Here is a 17,800-nt window from a genome sequence, read left to right on the forward strand (position 1 = left end):
ACGGTGGCCGACAGGATCCAAACGCGCAGCAGCTCGTTCAGATGTTTGCTGCGCGTTTGCACCTGTCGGCCACCGTAGATTTTATTTAATTATTGTCAGAAACGCGTTAATATTTGGTGAAATATTAATATTGATGACAGAACTTTGGCACAACTATGTTTCATATTTTAACTGAACTATTATCCTTTTAAATAATTGTTTAAAGGTACAACTTTTTTGTCTTATTACTTTTATTCTAAATGAATTTCTTTAGGCTAAAACTCTTTTAAAACCCAGATATGGATAACCCAGCTGTTGTCTGGTGCAGTTCTCTACACATTTTGCATGAGATTAAGATATATATTTAGCTTCTCTTCATATATTTGGCTAATTTTAACTAAATGATGTGAACACAATAAAGGAACCTGTTTGTTATCGAAGGCAGAAGACTTGCTTTGGTTCCTGTGAGTTGCTGTTTTCTTAACAGAGAAGCAAAAGTTGTGAAATGACTGTAAACCAACACTGGTTGTAAAAGTTAACTTCACCAAAAGTAAATTAATGGCGGTTACATTAAAACAAAGACTTTTATTGTGCTGTGAGAACTGAAGGCCTGAATGATAGAATAAAGACTTCTAGTACGTGAAGATATTTTCTTTTTGGTGTCCCAGTTTGTCCAGATTCGGCAGACAGGCATTCTTGACCATTGGTGAAGGACCGCAGAGGACGATGAGGACATCAGAGGACGGAGCGGGGAGGTGGTCTTTGATCATGTCAAAGGTCACGTATCCAGAACTGTAGCTCCAGCCTGAAAGGACAGAAAAAAAATAAAACCAATCACAGAAACAGGTTTTAAATACTTTGGAACCAAGATGTTTCCTGTTTTGTTCTTTGACGGCTCTTTTTGTACGATTTTTGCAAGCTAACATTTGCAGACTTTGTGCTAATTTAGCCGTTAATATATCGAAACATTCAGCTCCTTCATGAGATTCTGGCTCTTCTGACTTTTGGTTTTCGTCACGTTAAAACTGATTAAAATATTTCACTTTATTTACAAATATTTACCCATAGAAATACATTAAGATATTTTCAATTCTCTCGAAAACTCTGTTCTCTTTGAAGTATTTTAGCTTTTAGCTGCCATTCTGTTACATTAAGCTTTTAGCTAACCTTTTGTTAGCTTCTAGCTAGCATTTTGCTACTTTTAGCTTTTAGCTCGTGTTTTGCTACCTTTGATTTTTTTTGCACTCCTTTTGTTAATTTTAGCATTTGGCTGACCTTTGCAACATTTAGCCTTTAGCTAGCCTTTAGCCACTTTTAGCTTCTAGCTAGTGCTCTGCTTCTTTTAGCTTTAATGACTCAGTTTCAGCTTCTTCAGCAGTCATTCGGCGCTCAGTGTTCACTCTGCCTTTTTGTCAGAAGATTGTTTTGGATTCCTCTTTTTATTTTTACAAAAGCTTTACATGAAACACTTCCTGTCTGCGTTATTTTTAAATCAAAGAGACTAAAAATTGCGTTTAGCCGAGTGAAATAAGCCGTTTTTCACACGAAGCACAAACAGTTATTTTTCTTTCCGAGGCAACACTGACCAGGAGCACGTAAAACACAAACTTTAATGCATTTTTTAAAATAAGGAAAAAACTGAAGCTCCAGATTAATGTTATGTCATTTTTAAATTTGATTTAGTTAAATGTTTGATTATATTTCTTTCTTACTTTAGGAAAAATAAAAAAAAGTGCAACTATGGAATATAATTTTATCAATTGTGAATAAAATTGCAGTTCTTTTCCTTTTTTAATTCTTTATTTCAGGGGGAAATATCTGACCCAGACATCCAGTTATCTTATTTAGCAAACAGCATGAAAATTCAAACGCATCATTGTTTTGTTTTGTTGTTGTTGTTTACTTAGAAGCAAAACTCCTAAAATTCTGATACCATAAAGATTTACTAGGGTTAGCCTGTTAGGAGCAGAAGTTGGAGAAATGAATAAATAAACATGCTTTCTGTCGAATAAAGAAATGTTTTTAAGATAAAATGACCAAACCTGTTTCAGTCCTTAGATACTTTCAGAATAAAAGCTGAACTAAATTAATAAAACCAGACCACAAAACCTAAACAATATGAGCTAAAAGACTTTAAAATCTTATTTAACAAACGTGATTTTCCTCTTGATAAAAGTAAGTAAATCGGACGAAAGTGCTGCAGCTTTTCAAAGTTAAAGCCACATTTCTTTTAGAATAAAACTGCCTTTGGAAGCTCCCTCTGTTCTGAATGTAAAAATACGAATCATACAACTTTAAACTAATAGTTTAAAAGTGTTTTCTCACCCTGTGGAGGTTTATCCAGAGTGTACCAGAGCTGAACCTTCTCAGGATGCTTCTTCTGCACCTCCTCCAGCTCCTCTTTCAGTAAAATATCGTTCTCCGTCTGAGATGGAGAAAAGAACCCGTGAATTCTTCCACATGTGCAGAATGTTGCTGAAGCAACAGAACGAACACGCAGTTGACCTGGTTGGCGAATATCAGGGAGCACTTGGTGATGTCATCAGGATCTGACGTGATGCTCTGGATTAACTGCAGCATCGGGGTGACGCCTGAGGCAACCAAACACACCAGGTGAGCTTCAGGTGGGCGGGGCTTAAACTGCATCTATACAAGCTTTAAAAGTCTGCAGCTTTGTGAGATCCCTTATAAAGCTGTAAGGAGTTAAACAGGAAGGAGAACAAACCTGTGCCACCAGCAATCATCCCAACGTGTTTAAACCTCTGAACCTTTGGCTCCGTCTTCTTGTTGGCTCGAATAGAAAACACACCTGATCAGGTATCAGGAGAGACAAACGCTCAGTGCTCAGTGACGACCTGAATACGCTGTATTCAAATTAAAACGCAAAAACCTCGAACCTTTCCCCTCGTAGATGAGGAGTCCATTGGGTCCTCTGAAGTCAATAGTGTCTCCGATGGACAAGTTGTCCAGGTACTGAGACATCTGTCCTCCTTCTGGGTAGGATGGGTGGAAGCCTTTGTAGTAGATCTGAAGAAGTTTTAAGAAAAAAATGTTTTAACTTTTCGGTAAAAAGTCAGCACAATCTTTCAGTTCTGAGGTTTTATTTATCAGAACTTAATATTTACAAAAAGAATGTATGACAAATTAAACTGTCATTAAAAAAAGGAAATAAATTAAAAAAAAACTTTTCACCTCATAAAACTTATCAGTTCTGTACAAAGCTAAAAAAATAAAAGAATTTAAAGAAGTTTTGTTCTGAGATCCAATGATGAAGATCAGGGGAGAAAATTTGATTTTAAAAGTTAAATTTGGGCAAAGTGTCTCCTCCCATTTCCTGTAAAAGACTTAGAATCAACCCAACCTTTTGCTAATCTCTCTGCTCACTTTATCTCCTAATAGTTGAATTGTTCGTTGTGTTCTTGGGTTGTTTTTAAGAAATGAGCCTTTATTTTTAATTACCTTAACCACAAGGTCAACAAAGCCCTGGTCTTCATCACTGGAGACGGGAGTGTAGGGTCTGACCACCAGACTGCCGTTCACCTTGGCTGTCAGGTAAACATGCTGACCTGCAGCAGGTGAAAACGAGAAATCACGAAACAAGCATCAGTTTCAAGGTCTTATTTTTCACCACAAATCCAGATTCAAATCTGGATCTATCTTATGCATGCAGTCTGGATCTGAAACAAGTTCGAAGTTTTACAATTAAAACATTTAGTCATTCTAAGAGGTATGAGAGGCTCCTGACGTGTCTGAAGGTTTTACTTTAATGAGATTTTTCTTTTTTTAATCAGAGGGGAGCTGTTTTATTACCTACTGGCAGTCCAAGGACATGAGACGCAGATGGAAGGCCAAACCGAAATTTCTTTGTGTCGTGGCTGATTTCCTGCACGAGGACACAGACGGGTTCGAGAAACAGACGAAAAGTAAAAACAACATTCCTGCTGGGCGGCGAAATAAGTTTCAGTTTGAGACAAAGGCGTCTTTATGTTTCCATCTGAAGTGTGATGTGTTGAAGTAACTTTTATTTTAAGTCCCAATGTTCTCAGGCAGCAGATTTAGGAGCTTCAGATCAGTAAGTCGTTCTTCCAGCCAACATCTACGGCAAGCTGTTCGGATATTTATTTCACATCCTTCATATTTTGAGTCATTTTCACCAACTAGTTTACTCTGCACATTTTGTCACATTAGTTCAACAAACACTCTTACTACTAATACTTTTTACAACTAGTGGCACTTTTGACCAACTAGTTGGAACATAATTCATACTAGTCAGTTGCACTAGTAGCCCAAAACTCCCACCTAGTTAGTTTTTAAACGCACCACTGCACCAAACTAGTTATCAGCTGTACGTTACAAGTTAACCATCAAAAACCCACACATGTTAACTAGTCAACACAAAATATGCCTACTAGTCCCCCAGTCTGACCTAAAAATTGACCTAGTTAACTTGTAACCAAAAAATAGTTTACTTGTAGACTACTGAACATTATAGTTTACTAGTAGACTATTTAAAGTTTAGATAACAGTAGTCGACTAGTGCACAAATTTTACAATCACTATCTGAAAAGTAGACATAAATTTGTGTTGACTAGTTAACATGTTAGTGCTTTTGATGCTTACTAGTTAACTTGTACATCACATATGTTAATTAGTTTGGGGCAGTGGTCCACTGGTGCATTAAAAAGCCAACTAGTTGGGACTTTTGGGCTACTAATATCACTTCTGTTTCAACTAGTTAGGCAAAAGTGCTACTAGTTGGCAAAAAAAGCATTACTAGTTGAACTAGTGCAACCAAATGTGCAACTAATGCAGCGTAGTCATGAACTAGTGGGTGAAAATTACACTTGGCATCAAGGATATTGAATAAATACATGAATGGCTTGCCATAGTCCCCTTGAAATGAAGGCTATTGAATAAATATACAAAGAGCTTGCCATATAGTCTGACATACAGCTTCTATAGAGCCACAAATGGAGACTGAGCTCATAGTTTTATATATTTCCTTATAAAAATGATTTACAATGGCACTAAAAAACTGATGTGGCAGCTAAAAATATAAAATTTCGGTAACTAGAAACTCTTTCCATCTGCAGTGCATTTATAAGATGAAGTAAAGAGAAAATGTGCTTTAAAAATAAGTGTTAAGTGTGGAGCTTTTTCTTCGCAGCTCACCTGTTTGCTGACAAGAGGTAGTGGATATTTTATCATGGGGTCCTGGAGCGTTACGGGCCCTTTCTTCTTCTTCTTTTCTTCTGGAGATTTTCGCAGGAGGGAGAACAGCACTGTCACTACAACCGCAAACACCGCCAGAACCACCGGGATCACCTGCAGGACAAATGTCATTTTAATCAGGCCAGACAAAGCTGCATTTCTCAGGCATTTTTAACGTGAATTTTCAGAGAGTTTTACAGCTTTCCAGGTTAATAACACAGCAAGCAAATAAAACATTAAGCTCCAATCTTTCTCTGCTTAAAAAATGAGTTAAATGTTAAAAGAAAAGATAATTTCTCACCAAGGTTTGATCCATATCTTAACTTGAAAGTGTGCCAGAGTGCCAGAGCAGAGTCCACACACAGATCAGGCTATGAAAACCCTCCCTATCACACACACACACACACACACACACAGCCTCTGAAAGGGGCGTGGCTTCCCGCTGGGGGAAAGGTGACAGGTCCAAGCACCAATGGTAGGACGGGTCTGATGGTGACACATTCTCAGGCAGGAGAAGAGGCCTGAAATCACACCATAGATGGAGGGGAGGAGAGAAAAACTTTACTCAGTCATTTTATCAGAAACACTAACAAACCTTTATATAAACAGAAAATCATTTTAAACAACCAAACTAAAACTGGTTGATGTTCAAAAACATTTTTAATAAGTCAAAAAAACTTAACAACTATAACTGGATCAATTTATTACTTTTTTAAATCTCAGTAACATGCAGTTAGAAATCAGGACATTTCCTAATAGGAGCCCCTTTATCAGTGATTTATTATAAATATTTATATTTACTATTTAGTAAGATCAAGTTCTGTACCTGTTAGTTATTCAGTTTAAAAAGTTAGTTAAGTAACTGGAAATAAATTACCTGAAATACTGAGTCTGTTTTAATGTATGAACAATGTTTTACAACATTATATACGTTGTGTAAAGTGTTTACAAATGCATAAATAATCTACTTGTAAAGCATGAATAAATCCTTTATAAAGGGACCCTGAATGTGAATTAATTTTATGTTTAATGTGGCATCTGGAGGTCATTTTTACTTTTGCAGAAAAGTAAAAATTAAAACGAGAAATCATTTTTCAAGATGCAAAGATGTTTATATTATAAAGACAATCAAAAATACAACAATGCCCTTTAGTAATTTGCAGTAAAGCACTAAACTAAAAAGTGATGCCACGGAGAAAAGGTAGCACTTCACAAACATCAAGCATTAAAGTTTTTAGCTGCAACAACTATAGGTGTCCTACATTTGAAGCTGCAGTAATAAATCATATTTTATTAACGTGATACTTATTTAATATGTAAAAACTCAAACTGTAAGATTAATTTCAGGGTAGTTCAGATGTTATCCATAAAGTTCTGTAGATCAGTTCCTGAGGTTTCATCATCTGATCTCCTGCCAACAGGAAGTGGATCTTCTGAGACCTGATGGTAGATCAGATCAGCTGGATCTGCAACACAAAGGCTCAAATAATTACTATTACCTAAATGTAATAAAGCCATTTATTGGAGAGTATAATTTTATGTGTGTATTTATATCAGTAATCTAAACCAGACTGCCAGTGTTACAGCCTGTTTCATTGGCTTCACTTTTAGTTTCTGCCAGCAGAGGGAGCTCTAATACATCAAATTAACAAACATCTGTTTTTATGTAGTTTTCTATTGGACCTCAGCACCAAATGTTGAGTCTAAAGTCAAACTTTTAAACCTCTATATAGATAAAAGACAGCTTCAAGTTACTTTAAACTAAAGTTTACATAACAAATACATCCTAACAAGTTTGTAGATTGTAATAAGTACAGTGTTAGCTCAGTTAAATTTGAAAAAAAGGGTCACACTGAGTGCAAAGGTTTCTCTGAAGGTAATCAAGTTCAGCAGTTTTTAATAAATAAAACATGGAGTCCTGTGTAGTCAGAAAAAGCAGCCAAAGCAGTGAAATCCTTCCTGTTGTCTCAACGCTGCCCCCCGGGACCCACAGCACCGCAAAACAACAACATCCCTGATTTTCCTCCACTTCCTGTCGCTTCTCCTCAGCTGCGGTTTGGATGTCCTTCATCAGTCGATGAAGAGGCTCTGAGCTGAATCCTTGAGGAAAATACAGGTCCTCACTCCTCCATCCTCTACTCACTGATTTGCATGTTCCAGCCTTTTTTTGTCTTCAAAACAATCTGAGGTTTCTGTACAAATCAACTTCAACGATAGGAGCCCACGCTCCGGTGGTCCTTGTTAGAGTAAAGCCTCACGCACTTCATCACCTCATATAAGGTCGTGCAGATTCTGTTTAATATCACCTGAGTCAGAAAAATGTGATTTAAAATTACTTACCTGCTTCGAACACAGTAAAAAGCTGAATTATGGTTTGTTTATGTTATAATAAGCAGATCTGTAGGTTGTGTGACACCAGAACATGATGTTATATGTCCTGTTTTATGTCCTGCACCTACAGGCCTGCAGGTAAACGTCTATAAGAGACCATTTAGATCACATCTAACACACCTACAAACACCGAGCCACTGGAGGGTGGGGTGGTGGTGGTGGTGGTGGTGGTTAGAGATGTAGGTAAAAGCAACATAAACGTCTCGAGACACTGCGTGTGATGAGAGTTAAACCTGCTGACGCACTGAATAAACTGACAGAAGCCAAACAAGAGAGCTGAGAGACTGACGAAACTGGACAAACAGACGATATGTGTTATATCTGCCTCGTGTGGAAGGGATTATTCTGAGTTTACAGGAAAACAAAAACAGTTTTTCAGATTTATGACAAATTTAAAGTGGAAAAATTAAATTCCCACCGACATGATCAGAACCCAATTTCACTTTAATTAAAGACATTTTAAAGATTCACTTTACTTTAGCTCTTTTAAAAGTTTTGTTTTTATTTTGTGTCAACAGATCTGAGGGAAACGAGAACTGAAACACTGAACTGTTTTCATATGAGTCTTTTGTTTTTACTGTTTAGTAAAAATAAAGACGTTAGCTGTAACTTCTCAGCTGTTACGTCGGTGTTAAATGTCTCAGGACTGTTAGAAAGGCTGCTGACTCTGCCGTGTTGAGCCCACATCGCTGCAGAAACATCCTTCGTGTGTTCAGAGCCGAGCGGAGAGCAGCTGCACTGCAGAGGACTCCTCAGCAGCAGCAAGAAGAACCTCCGCTCTAATGATCTGAAACATCAACGCTCTGACACGGAAGCAAGCAAAGAGACAAACCATAAGATGTCTGAAGTTGTGGCTGAGCGTCCACCTCTGGTCCATCGTGCAGATCTGCAAAAAGCAAACAAAGAAGAAAGTCTTCCCACTGATCACTGACGTTCTGTTAAATCTAAAATGTTCTACCAGGGCTAATGAGGAAAATCATTAAAGATGCTTGTCTCCCCCTTTAAATGTTTTTTTCAGTTCAGGCATTGGATGACAACCTGAGCAAAACAGGTCCTGGAGAATATGAGGATGAACCCTTTAGCTTTTAGCCAGTTTATGATTATATTTGTTTGTGTATTTCATACAACTTTGAAGGGGAATGATGCAGGAGGGTATAAAATGTACTGAACCCTAACTGATGGACGTTACAGTCCTGACGTGGACCGACCTGAGATCCTGATGAATGTCAGCTCAGCTCTGAAGCCTCTGTGTGTGACGCTGCTGTCTGATGAGAACTGAAGCACCATGATGCTGCTGAAGGACAGGGCGGGCAGAGGGATGCTGCTGCCGCACAACGCCGCTGTCATAAAACAAACACAACAAACTTTCTGCCTCTGAGGTCTGAAATAATGCCGAGAAGTTACGCAGACGTCCGTCGCACCGATCTTCTCTGTTCCTTCAACATCTGCCAGGACACTGAGGGAATCATACAAGCAGCTCTCTGACTCCTCCAGGTCCAAATCTACAAAGTTCAGCTGAAAAGAAAAGCTCAGATTCACTTTTACACATCAGGTGTAGTGGAGTGTGGTGTATAAACTGTGCACGGCACCTTAACGACGTGTCCCTGCGGAGCGTAGACGACCCAGCGCAGGGAACAGTCATTACTGTAGGATTGTGGGTAATTTGGGCTGTGGAGTGAAACCTGATCCTCCACCAGAACAACTGAACCGCATGCTGATGGCACACACACACAAAAACACACAAACAAACAACAACAGTAACAGAAGACAACCCGGTTCTGTGCACAGGAAACAAAGAACACCACGTGTGTTCGTTCACCTGAGGGAAGAGCTGAAGCGACTGAAAACAGGTCAAATGTTAAACTTACAGGTCGTATTTGTTTAAACTACAGCCAGTTTCATGTGGGTCAGCTTCTACGTGTTTCTCAGCAGATTCAACAGACTTTACACTGAGTGAGTGCATTCAATGTATCTGGAAAAGTCCTGGTAAACTCTCTAAAACTGCACATTTTGATATCGTTATGTTTGGGTTCATTCTTTGCAGTAAGAAAGTGTTGGTGTGTCCTCATCCTGCACAGGAGTGACCCCCTCCTGAGAGATTAAAAAAGATACCTTTTACTTTTTGTAGAATAGATGTTTGTTCAGGTAATTATACGAGTACTTCAGTAAAAGTCTGATGCTAGAGACAGAGCAGACAGCCAAACTGCTGGAACAACAGCATCCTTGTGTTTTCAGTATTAAATGTTCTGTTTCCCACCTGGAGAAAAGCCTCCCTGGACGGTGCTGTGCCTAATTGCGAAGCCTCGCCCTGTTCTGCTAATGTCAGAGGAGAAGAGAAGTGTTGCATTCTGGGAATTCTGAAAAACCAGTGAACCTGGTAGGACTTGTCCGCAGAATATCCCTGTAAAACGAGAAAATAAGGAAAATGGAGTTGATGGATGAGCACATCTTTCTGTCACTTCAGTGAGACCAAAGGATTCTTTAATGTGTGATACTTTTAACATTATAAATAAAAAAAAACAACAGTTAAAAGCCAAAATTAGAAATACAGAAGCTTAAACTGTAGCCAAAAGCTAAAAGTACAGAAATAGAGCCAGTAGATTTCAGATAAATAAAGTTAAATAATTCAAAAACTATAGAAACTACAAATACTAAAAGTCATAAAACAGTATTCCTGATAAAGCTGGAATACTTTATCAGGAATACTGATAAAGTATTCCATAATACTTTAGTATATGAGTGGTTAAAACTGCACAAAGTATGCTGAAGTTATAAGATGTAAGAAAAAAATCGAAAACAGGAAAGCGATGCAGTGAACGCTGAGTCAGCATTCACTCAATAAACACAGGCTTTATAAAGTAAAACAAGCCACATCATCCTATATAGATTAAATAATTATTATTAGAATCAGAGAGAAACAAAAACACAAGTAAAGGGATCATCACTGACTGTTTGCTCATTAAGCAGATGAATTAATTACTGGACGTGTTTATGCTCACATTAGGAGATTTAAAAACTCACCAACTGGCCTCTGAGGCCCGACTGAAACAGTCAGCCGATCGTGCTGACAAAACGAGCCATTCTCCAGGTCGAACTGATCGAACTACAGCCGAAGACTAAAACCTGCAGGAACACTGATCCTCCACAGACACAACCTGCAAAACACGACATTTTATCGCAGCGAGCGTTTCCCCAACACAGCGGGCATCAGGGAGCCGTCCTTCACTCACTGGTTGTTGTCATAGTGATCATCAGGGAGGCTGGGGTTCCTGATCACCCCCTCGCTGCCAGAAACCGGGCCATCCGTCACACTGCAAAGCCCTGACACACACACACACACACACACGCACATGTGCACCATCGTGAATGAGTTGATAAAGTTGTTTCCTGCTGCTCAGCTGAAGCAAACACAAACAAAGAGAAGAAGACAAACTATTCCACTCATTTAGAAACATTTTAGTAAAAACAGCAACAACAACAAACAGGAAACTTCGCAGGCTCTTCCAGCTGGTCTTTATTACAGATTTCTGAGACGCTGTTTTTGTTTTGACCCACTTTTTGCATTTTCAGACTTATTTTTCCAGCTGCATGTCAGCCTCCCGTCCTGAGCCTGGTTCTGGTTTCTGTTGGAGGTTTCTTCTTGTTCCCTTCCACTGTTGTCCTCTGGATCTAAATGGGATTTGTGATTTGGATTTGTTTTTGTCCGCAGCTGTTTATTTTTAATGTTTCTCATAACTATAAAAGACAATATAATAAAATTGCAGTTTGTTTCTGATTCTTCTGGGCGTTTAACGAGACAGTTTTGAAGGTAATAAGAAAATGAAGGATAAAACAAACATTCAACACTTTTTATTTGGGTCATTCTTATCTGTACTGGGTTATTCCAGCTCATCATGTGGTTAAAACCCAACAGATACACACAACTTATTTGTTTCTCCTTCTGGTTCATCTCCTGAGATCTGGACACGGCCTACCCTGCCTCAGTTTGACTTTGATCCAGGGCAGCAGCAGCCTGACGTCGGTGAAAACCCCCGGAGATCCTCTCCTGGAAGGAGCTCGGCTGCTGTTGCTTCCCCAGCTCCGACCGCAGCCTTTACCCCAGGAGGTTATCCCCAACGCCACCCACAGACCTCCTCCTGACCCCACCGGACATACCAGAGGACCTCCAGAGTCTCCCTGGGAGGAAGATGGAGTGGGAAGAGAAGGGACGAAGTAAGGATGATAAACTTCAGCTCGTCAGGCAGAAAACAACTTTTCCTACTTGGCAGGCGTCTCTTCCTCCTTCCTCTGGCCCGGCACACAGAACTGTCATGAGACCTGGTCTTTGGCTCAGGAATGGACTTTTGACAGTCTGCAGGACTTGTTTGCACTTGGCTGGAGCCACTAAACCCAAGTGGACTTCTCTCAGGACCGCAGGGAGACGACCTTCTAGAAACCAGGAGGACACATTTAGGCAGTTAAACAGATTTATTTGGTACACGTGAGGAAATAAATTGAAAAATTACAAACTTTCTTTTGTTCTTCCCCATCCGCCCACAATGCAACTGGTCTGAGGAGGAAGACTCACATCCGGCAAAGGAAGACATATCGGCTTCACCCGAGCTCCTGTTCGGACACGGACACATCAGCTGCATGAACTGGAATTAAAAAAGCTGCTTTAATGGAAACCGACCCATCTGAATGTGCTGATCCAGCTCCACCAGAGCCACGTCATAATTCATCGGAGAAGCCGGACTGTACTTTTCATGGACTGAGACAGACTTGATCTGAAAGACCTGCTCATCTTCATCCTTGGCCCGAAGGTCAAACTCTCCCACCAGAACTCTCACATCGCCCAGGAAGTCTCTGAGAAACAGACACGATCCTGTCAGAAAGTTCCCCGCTGAAACGCCAGGATAAGGACTTCAGGAGGGCGGGTTCTGTACTTGGATACGGAGGGGAAGCAGTGAGCGGCCGTCAGGATCCAGGAAGCAGTCAAGATGGCTCCTCCACAGAAATGAGAACCTTTGTTCTGCAGGGACACCTGAAAATAATACTTATTTTTTTTAATTTAGCCCAGCTAATGCATTACTATCGCTTACGATAATGACAGCCTGTCTGTTAGCAAAATATCTCATAGCAGCAATGAAACCTTTCAATGAAACCTTCAGGAAATAATCACTGGATTTATATTTACAACCTGTGGAGCTCATATTTTAGATCTTGTTAGATTCCTGATTGTTGTTTAGTTCAGTTTTAATTTTATCATGATTTTATTTTGGCTACTATTTTGACTGTTTTAGCTCATGTTTAGACATGTTTGGTTTCATGATTTCATTTAGATCATACATGATTGATCTGTATTTGATTATTTATGCACTTTGGATCGCCTTGCTGCTGAAAAGTGCTATATAAATGCCCTTGTGTTATGACCACAAACAGAAACATCACAATTAATGGATTTCCTGTAAGAAAAGGATCAAAAACAAACTGACCAGCCACGGGTGGGATCCATACGAGGCTCGGGTTCCTCCAACCACTTTCAGAGACTGGACCGCTGGGTTCCACGCCGGACAGGCACCACATTTCTGATCTGACAGAAAGATCCAAACTTCTCAAAGCTGTCAAACTCAACCCTAAAGAGCTCTTTTGACCTTTGACCTCACCTGTCTGAGCAGCAGAGCCGACCCAAACCCACAGAGAGAGCACGGCGGCGGCGGCGGTCCTCATCTCTGGACGTGAAGAACGGGCCTCCCTGCTGAACAATGAACGCTTTATAGACAGCAGAGCGTCATTAACGGGCCAGGGAAGGCCTCTGATTGGTCGGGTTAAACCCACCAGCAGCAGAAACTGCACAAGTGTGATGAAAGCTTTTGTGAGTTAAAGGTCAACAGTTTTATTTCTGCTGCAGAGACACAAACAGGCCAACAACAGAAGCAAGAAGACAAAGTACTGATGGAAAACTTTTAAAAACCAGAAAAGTTTCTTTCTCCACCTGCAACATCTCAGATTATTAAACACAACTAATTTAATTAAAATCTGCTTTACAACCGTTTCTGTCTTTGTTAAAAAAGAGCTAATTGTTAAATCAAATCAAACTTTATTTATAAAGCAAAGTAGATAAAGTACTTTACACCAGATAAAAACTAACTGAACACATAAAGAACAGAACTAGATCATTTAAATCAGCAATAAGTTGTCCAAGGAACAGAGGAAAACAGCAGAGGTTGGTATTAAAATTATAAAATGTATAAAAAGATGATCTTTAAAATGTAGAAATGAGTAAAACAAAGTGGGGAAATCAGTAAAAGTGAGGTAAAATACAATAAAAGTTACTGTTCTTCCTAAAGATTAGAAGAAAAGTATTTATGAAAATAAATAAATTGTATTTACGGTGAAAATAATTCAGTTAGGAGTCAAACTGTAGGGATGGTAAAACTAATTATTATAAAGTGAAAAAATAAATGAACTAAAAGCCAAAATGGAAGATTAATAATAAAGTTTGACCTCTGAGGAAACTGAGATTAACACAACAACAAAAACTTTATCAATCTGAAGACATTTTACTCACCTGATGGCTCGGAGCTGCTTCTTCTCGTTTAAAAACCAAAACTGTGAGAAGTGAGGAGAAAACTGAGATACGAGCGTGCAACTCTGTTTCTGTTTCTGTGGACTCGTCTTCTGATACTAAATACACTCCAGGGTTCTTTTATTCCACCTATTCGAAGACGAGATTTCACAGAAGTCATAAACCAGCTCAGGACAGTGCAGACAGTTGGAAGTATTTGAATTTTCATATAATTATATCTGTTTAATAACATTTCAGGAAATATCCTTCCAAGTTAAAAACTTTATTCTGGTAGATTTTGTTACTTTTGTTACTAAATTCTGGAGTTTTCTAAATTTCTGTCCAGTTCTGATCCCAGACACGAGTTCTTATCAGTTCTACCAAATAATATCTAACGTGTTTTACTTCAGCACGTGTTCAAATAATCCAGTTTGTCCCACAGATCTGAGACCAGGAAGAAGCTCAGCTGTAAAAGAAGATCGATACGAGGCATTTAAAGGTGAGTGACCTTATCTTTGTAATGTTTCCAGACACTCTTGAGTGAATTAAGTTTTAGTAGGTTTGATCTTTGAAGCTAAGTCTCTCTTCATCGACAATAAAATGGCATCCCTGCCGTCATCCCCGGCTGGGCCCAGACCTCCCCTGTCTGCAATGCCTGGACGTGACTCGCAGCTCTCGGCCCGGTTGCTGCGCCACAGTTGTCAGGGAGCCGTTGCCAAGCTCAGAAGCAACAACAGCTGAATGTTTTTCCATGTCGAAGGGTCTACATGGAATACAGGGAGGTGAAGACATCTCATCTGTCCCCAATCACCTCCTCTCACACAAACACGGACCATCTGTTAGAGGATCAGTCACTCATTTATCTATGTTAACATCGGTTTCCTTAAAGATGGGAGACTGAGAAACTCACATCAGCAGCTGCCAGGCTTCCCATATGTAGATTTTTATAAATACTTTTCAGTTTCACCTCGTCACTGAGGTCATTTAGTTTCAATGCACACCAGCTTCATGGCTTTACACATTTACATCAGGGGTGTCCAATCCTGGTCTTCAGGGCCACCATCCTGCAGGTTTTCCTTGTTTCTCTGCTCCAACACACCTGATTCAGAGGTTAAATCACCTCTTCATGTTCTGCAGAAGCCTGTTAATCACCCATTGATTCAAATCAGGTGTGTTGGAGCAGAGGAACAAGGAAAACCTGCAGGATGGAGGCCCTGAGGACCAGGGTTGGACACCCCTGATTTAGACTATTGAGCTCCTTTAGAGTGGAAGTAAAATGCTAAATCCTTTAATCCAGTGACTCTTCGTGTTTTTATAACCAGTACCAACTATCGCAACGGACATTAAAACCAGGAGTACAGACTTCTATTCGTATCTGACAAGAAGAGACTTGTTTGGCTGAAGGTTGTGGTTCGAAATGTGACAGTCTCATTCAGTCCTCATTCTCTGCAGTCTTGGTTCTTCTTCTGCCCCAAATCTGAGATCATTTTTTGTTGCTAATGAGTCCTTTAGATTCAGTAAGCCATGTCAGTAAACCACTTCTGTTTGAAGCAGTTTCCATTCGGAGCAAAGATCCTCATCGTTTTTGGCTTCACTTCACAGCTCAGCGTTTGACGTGTAATTATGTTAGTTAGTAAATGACTTCTGAGCGCCTCGACTGGGATCCTGAGTACCACAGTTTGAGAACCACTGCTTTAAACATTTGACACTATTGAACTAATTATGCAATGGTTTTAGGTCAAACTTTGATCAAAGATCATGATTTCCTTTTTTCCAAATGATGTTTTGCACAACCGTGGAGAATACGGCGCATGATGATAATAAACAGCTGTTTTATTAAAAACACGTTGCACTTCCTGCACTTTGTTTATTTTTTGGACTTTTTGCTTGTTTTCGTTTCTCATGCAGCTTGTAGCCCACTTTTTCTGCGTTCAGAGTAGAAGGACAAACAGCTCTGATGCTGCGATACGAACAGATTTTCTGGATCCTCGTGGTTCACGTGACTTTCATTTAAAATAATTGAATCTACACAAGGGCCAGGTAGCAACATCTGCAAGACTCCAGGTTAAATGATCGCTCAGTCTCTAAAATACAACACGATAAGATATTTGAAAAACAACCTCTGCAGGAATTTATGTGAGGGTTTTTCTTGTATTTCTAAAAAGAGCAAATATCTGCGATGAAACTTAAGTGGAAGACTTCACACATCTGAAAAACCAAGCACAGGTCAAAGGTGATAGCGGTTCTGTGGACATCACCAGAAATCCCCTCGAAAAGGAAAACTGAGCCGTTCAAAGTGAGAACAGGTCAATCCTTTCGTCTAATCCTGAACGACAGCATTAAATCTTAATGGGGCGGTTCAACAGGGCACGTTAATCTGGCTGCAGATCCAGGCGGATCTGTTCTGCACCACAGGAAACAGGTCAGCCGGTTTCATCGCCCTCCTCGCCGTCCCTCCGGTCGGGTCTCAGATGGCGGCAGAGCAGAGATCAAATCTGTGAATCAAGAGGAGGATTAAACAGTTTATTCCCTCAATGTGGTTTACAAAACAAAAAGGCACCAAATGGTTTCTTTTCTTGAAGTTTCATATTAAAAATGTTAAATTCTGTCTGAAGCTGAAGAAACGCTTTGATCAACTTTTAATTTATGCGGTTTAAACACGTAAACCCATAACCTGAGTTTTTTTGATCAACGCCAGAGGATCTAATCTGAAAACACAAGTTAAAAAAAAACAAAAATCTTTATCTCAACAGTTTCCAGAAGCAAACTTTCTGTTCTGTGAAACAAAAGGAAAACAGAATTACAACCTGGGAGTTTGTAACAATAAAGAGCTGAAGGCCTTGAACCGTCAGGACTGATCCTGATCCTGGACTGGGATCAACATTTAAACACTTTTTACACCAGAAGAAAAAAACCTGGGTCTTAAAATGAATATAAGCTTTTAAGATTTGTTTATTTATAGTTTTACATGCTAAAAGCTAAACTCTTCTTTTCTCAGACTCTGTTAGAACCGAACAAAATCTTCTCTCATGCTAAGATCTGTAACACTTTTATCCCTGAGGGAAAATATTTAAAGAACTCATTCATTCATTCACTCCATGTTTTATCTTTTCTCTGCCTGAGCTGCTCATCTTTGGCACCAGCCTCATATTTTAGTTTAAATTGTAACAAATAAGAATGAAAAGTTTAACTTTCAGGAATGTTTTCCTAATGTCGGGTGAACCTGATGACTTTCACATCATGCACATCCTTCTGCGACACACACACGCACACACCGACCCAAAACCAAGACGGGTGCAGGAGCTTGAAGTCGTTCCTTTAACGCGGGCGTCAGCAGAACGTTTATCTCGGAGCAGATGAAGGCGGGGAGGGGAATCTGAGTTCTTGAGGCCATTTTTAAACAACCAATATTTAAAAAAGGTAAAATGTTAAACAAGAAAAGCCACTGGAGCAAGATTACAAACCACCCAGAAGGTAAATTTGTGCAGCCAGGTGTGGCTCAGTCACAGTTTCCAGCTTTAAAACCTCGCCGGCTGCAGGCTGTCGTCTTTATGCAACAACGAGCTTCATATCCAAACAGAAACAGCATTTCTTCTTTCTGCCAAATGTGCAACTAAAACATCTTCTTTAAAGGCTCAAAACTTCATTTAAAGATGTAAATTTACTTGTGTT

At 39.6% G+C, this 17,800-nt stretch overlaps 2 protein-coding genes across 2 annotated transcripts; both read right to left on the minus strand.

The window, feature by feature from the left end:
• Positions 1 to 544: 544 nt before the first annotated feature.
• LOC108243452 (NADH-cytochrome b5 reductase 2) lies at positions 545 to 5,629 on the minus strand. Its single transcript, XM_017428881.3, has 9 exons — positions 5,492 to 5,629; positions 5,152 to 5,304; positions 3,790 to 3,862; positions 3,439 to 3,545; positions 2,877 to 3,006; positions 2,705 to 2,788; positions 2,485 to 2,570; positions 2,305 to 2,404; positions 545 to 784 (listed from the first exon to the last, which is right to left on the minus strand). Exons 1-9 carry the CDS (start codon positions 5,504 to 5,506, stop codon positions 612 to 614), a joined length of 921 nt encoding a protein of 306 aa, XP_017284370.1. The 5' UTR covers positions 5,507 to 5,629; the 3' UTR covers positions 545 to 611.
• Positions 5,630 to 5,926: 297 nt separating this feature from the next.
• LOC112450980 (ovochymase-2) lies at positions 5,927 to 14,693 on the minus strand. Its single transcript, XM_037978450.1, has 12 exons — positions 13,227 to 14,693; positions 13,056 to 13,153; positions 12,507 to 12,604; positions 12,254 to 12,426; positions 12,091 to 12,186; positions 11,843 to 12,009; positions 10,603 to 11,757; positions 9,171 to 9,982; positions 9,003 to 9,096; positions 8,790 to 8,921; positions 8,414 to 8,467; positions 5,927 to 6,656 (listed from the first exon to the last, which is right to left on the minus strand). The coding sequence occupies exons 1-7, from the start codon at positions 13,288 to 13,290 to the stop codon at positions 11,527 to 11,529; spliced, it is 927 nt and encodes a 308-aa protein (XP_037834378.1). The 5' UTR covers positions 13,291 to 14,693; the 3' UTR covers positions 5,927 to 6,656; positions 8,414 to 8,467; positions 8,790 to 8,921; positions 9,003 to 9,096; positions 9,171 to 9,982; positions 10,603 to 11,526.
• Positions 14,694 to 17,800: the final 3,107 nt, after the last annotated feature.

The sequence above is a fragment of the Kryptolebias marmoratus genome, linkage group LG11 (assembly GCF_001649575.2).
Source record: "Kryptolebias marmoratus isolate JLee-2015 linkage group LG11, ASM164957v2, whole genome shotgun sequence".
NCBI classification, from domain to species: Eukaryota; Metazoa; Chordata; class Actinopteri; order Cyprinodontiformes; family Rivulidae; genus Kryptolebias; species Kryptolebias marmoratus.

Bases quoted from the DNA above. Each gene is read 5' to 3' on its own strand.
- LOC112450980 (XM_037978450.1), bottom strand. From the start codon at position 13,290: ATGAGGACCGCCGCCGCCGCCGTGCTCTCTCTGTGGGTTTGGGTCGGC. The intron at 13,154-13,226 runs GTGAGGTCAAAG...TCTTTCTGTCAG, and splicing joins CGGCTCTGCTGCTCAGACAG to ATCAGAAATGTGGTGCCTGT. The intron at 12,187-12,253 runs GTCGGTTTCCAT...GTGTCCGAACAG, and splicing joins GGATCAGCACATTCAGATGG to GAGCTCGGGTGAAGCCGATA.
- LOC108243452 (XM_017428881.3), bottom strand. The intron at 2,789-2,876 runs GTTCGAGGTTTT...ATACCTGATCAG, and splicing joins CCTCATCTACGAGGGGAAAG to GTGTGTTTTCTATTCGAGCC. The intron at 2,405-2,484 runs GTCAACTGCGTG...TCTCCATCTCAG, and splicing joins CCCTGATATTCGCCAACCAG to ACGGAGAACGATATTTTACT.